General features: G+C 36.7%; 2 protein-coding genes across 2 annotated transcripts in view; both read right to left on the bottom strand.

The window, feature by feature from the left end:
* LOC106531507 (zinc finger protein 2) overlaps positions 1–2,100 on the bottom strand; it is a 21,203-nt gene that overhangs the window by 14,157 nt on the left and 4,946 nt on the right. The window lies entirely within an intron of this gene.
* The window catches only part of LOC106531509 (gastrula zinc finger protein XlCGF17.1), a 16,187-nt gene continuing 14,365 nt past the window's right edge, over positions 279–2,100 (bottom strand). The window contains exon 2 of the mRNA XM_014027388.1: positions 279–2,088. Within this exon, the coding sequence (XP_013882842.1) occupies positions 1,085–2,080 (996 nt within the window). The 5' untranslated portion in view covers positions 2,081–2,088 and the 3' untranslated portion in view covers positions 279–1,084. The remainder of the gene's footprint in view (positions 2,089–2,100) is intronic.

Consider the following 2,100-nt stretch of genomic DNA (forward strand, 5'->3'; position numbering starts at 1 on the left):
GAATAAACTATTGTCAACATAATTATGGAGTGTAATTTATTTTCAACTCAAAATATCTTCAAACTAATGAAATATTAAGTTATGAGAAAAATCCTTCTGGATAACAGCAGACTGACTGCTGGTAAAATATACCACAGGTCTGGACCACTCGTGATATTTGTTCTAATCTGAAAAAAATCTTATAATATGAGAAAATTGGTGAATGCCACAAGTTCTCCTAAAACATTCGTACGCACAACTTAAGAACAAATCTGTTCGTAGCAACGGTTCTTGCATGAGGCCCATTGTTCATAAAAAGGAAAATGTTTTTATCTTTTTGTATCTTATTAAGAGTCCTGGCCAAAAGGCAGCAAAAAATATACATTTACACATAGTTACACAATTAAAATGCCATGCACACAATTATTAAAAACACAAATCCTGGTGAAAAGCTTGCTCCTGAAATATTTTAAAATTCCTTTTACTAATAATGCGTGGTTTGCATTACATAAATTTACTGTTCCTGGATGTAGCAACAACACAACCATCACTCCAATCTTTGCATTTCCCAAGGATGAGTATTTATGAGGAGAATTTGTTAGAATCAAATTAATCCAGGTGGATTTATATTATTCTAGATTTGGCCTTGTGGGTAAATTGAGCAGCTGGCTAAGATTACTAGAGTCACAGAAAGACTTAAATTCATCCAAAACTGCATTTAGCCAGTCCCAAATGAAGTCTCCTGCGAATAAGGGCTCATTATAATTTGTTAGACAAAAGAGATTTAAAGAKGACCATGCCTCTTTGGTGGCAGGAGGTCTAAAGCACCCAACAACAGTTATAGGCAGACACTTTGCTTTTGCCACATTCAAGGTCAATAATTACATTTGATTGCATTTAGACAGACAAACCACTGAAGTGTTACAATTTGATTTAACATAAAAGAGTGACACCACCTTTATTAGGCCTGCCAGTATGTTAGAAATTATATCTAAAAATGTAACTTTTCTCCACATTCTAAACGTTTCATTCTTCTCCTGGCTGTAAAACCCCTTCTAGATCGTTTGGGGAAACTTTTCTCCACCTGTGACAGAAGAACATCAGCTCAGTCCGCGTGAAGTTTCATGTGACGAGTAAGGTGATTATTTCGGTAAAAACATTTTCCACATAATTTACAAGAAAACGGCCTCTCTCCTGTGTGGATCTTCATGTGATACTTAGCATATTTTTTGTCGCTAAAACTTTTGCCACACGTTTGACAAGAAAATGGTTTTTCTCCTGTGTGGTTTCGCATGTGAAGACTTAGAGATGAATGATATTTAAAATGTTTTCCACAAGTTTTACAGGAAAAAGGTTTCTCTCCATTGTGGCTACGCATGTGATAGTTCACATCTGCTTGACGATGAAAGCGTTTTCCACATGTTTGACAAGAAAAACGTTTCTCTCCTGTGTGGATTCGCAAGTGAACACTTAGAGATGACTGATATTTGAAATATTTTCCACAAGTTTTACAAGAAAAAGGTTTCTCTCCTGTGTGGCTACGCATGTGATATTTCACATCTGCTTGACGATGAAAGCATTTTCCACAAGTTTTACAAGAAAATGGTTTCTCTTCTGTGTGGATCCGCATGTGACTTTTCACATCGGACTGATGTTTAAAACATTTTCCGCAACTTTTACAAGAAAATGGTTTCTCTCCTGTGTGAATCCGCATGTGACTTTTCACATCGAATTGATGTTTAAAACATTTTCCACAAGTTTTACAAGAAAATGGTTTCTCTCCTGTGTGGATCCTTGTGTGACGATTTACAGATGACTGTTTTAAAAAGTGTTTCCCACAAATTTTACAAGAAAATGGTTTTTCACCTGTGTGAGTCCTCATGTGGATGACTAAGACACTATATTTACAGAACTTTTTCCCACAGGTGGGACAACAAAACATCAGTTTGTCAGAGTCCTCGTTCCGGACTCTGTGGACCTTCACATGACAGAACTGCAGTGATTTCTTTGAAAACATTTCTCCACAGATTAGACAAGAAAACCTCTCAGATGTTGCTGATTGGCCTGCTTGGTTACCATGACGACCCTCTGTGTGATCCATCTTCTCATCTGACCCTGAAT

This window comes from Austrofundulus limnaeus, unplaced genomic scaffold, assembly GCF_001266775.1.
Source record: "Austrofundulus limnaeus strain Quisiro unplaced genomic scaffold, Austrofundulus_limnaeus-1.0 Scaffold645, whole genome shotgun sequence".
Lineage (NCBI taxonomy): Eukaryota > Metazoa > Chordata > Actinopteri > Cyprinodontiformes > Rivulidae > Austrofundulus > Austrofundulus limnaeus.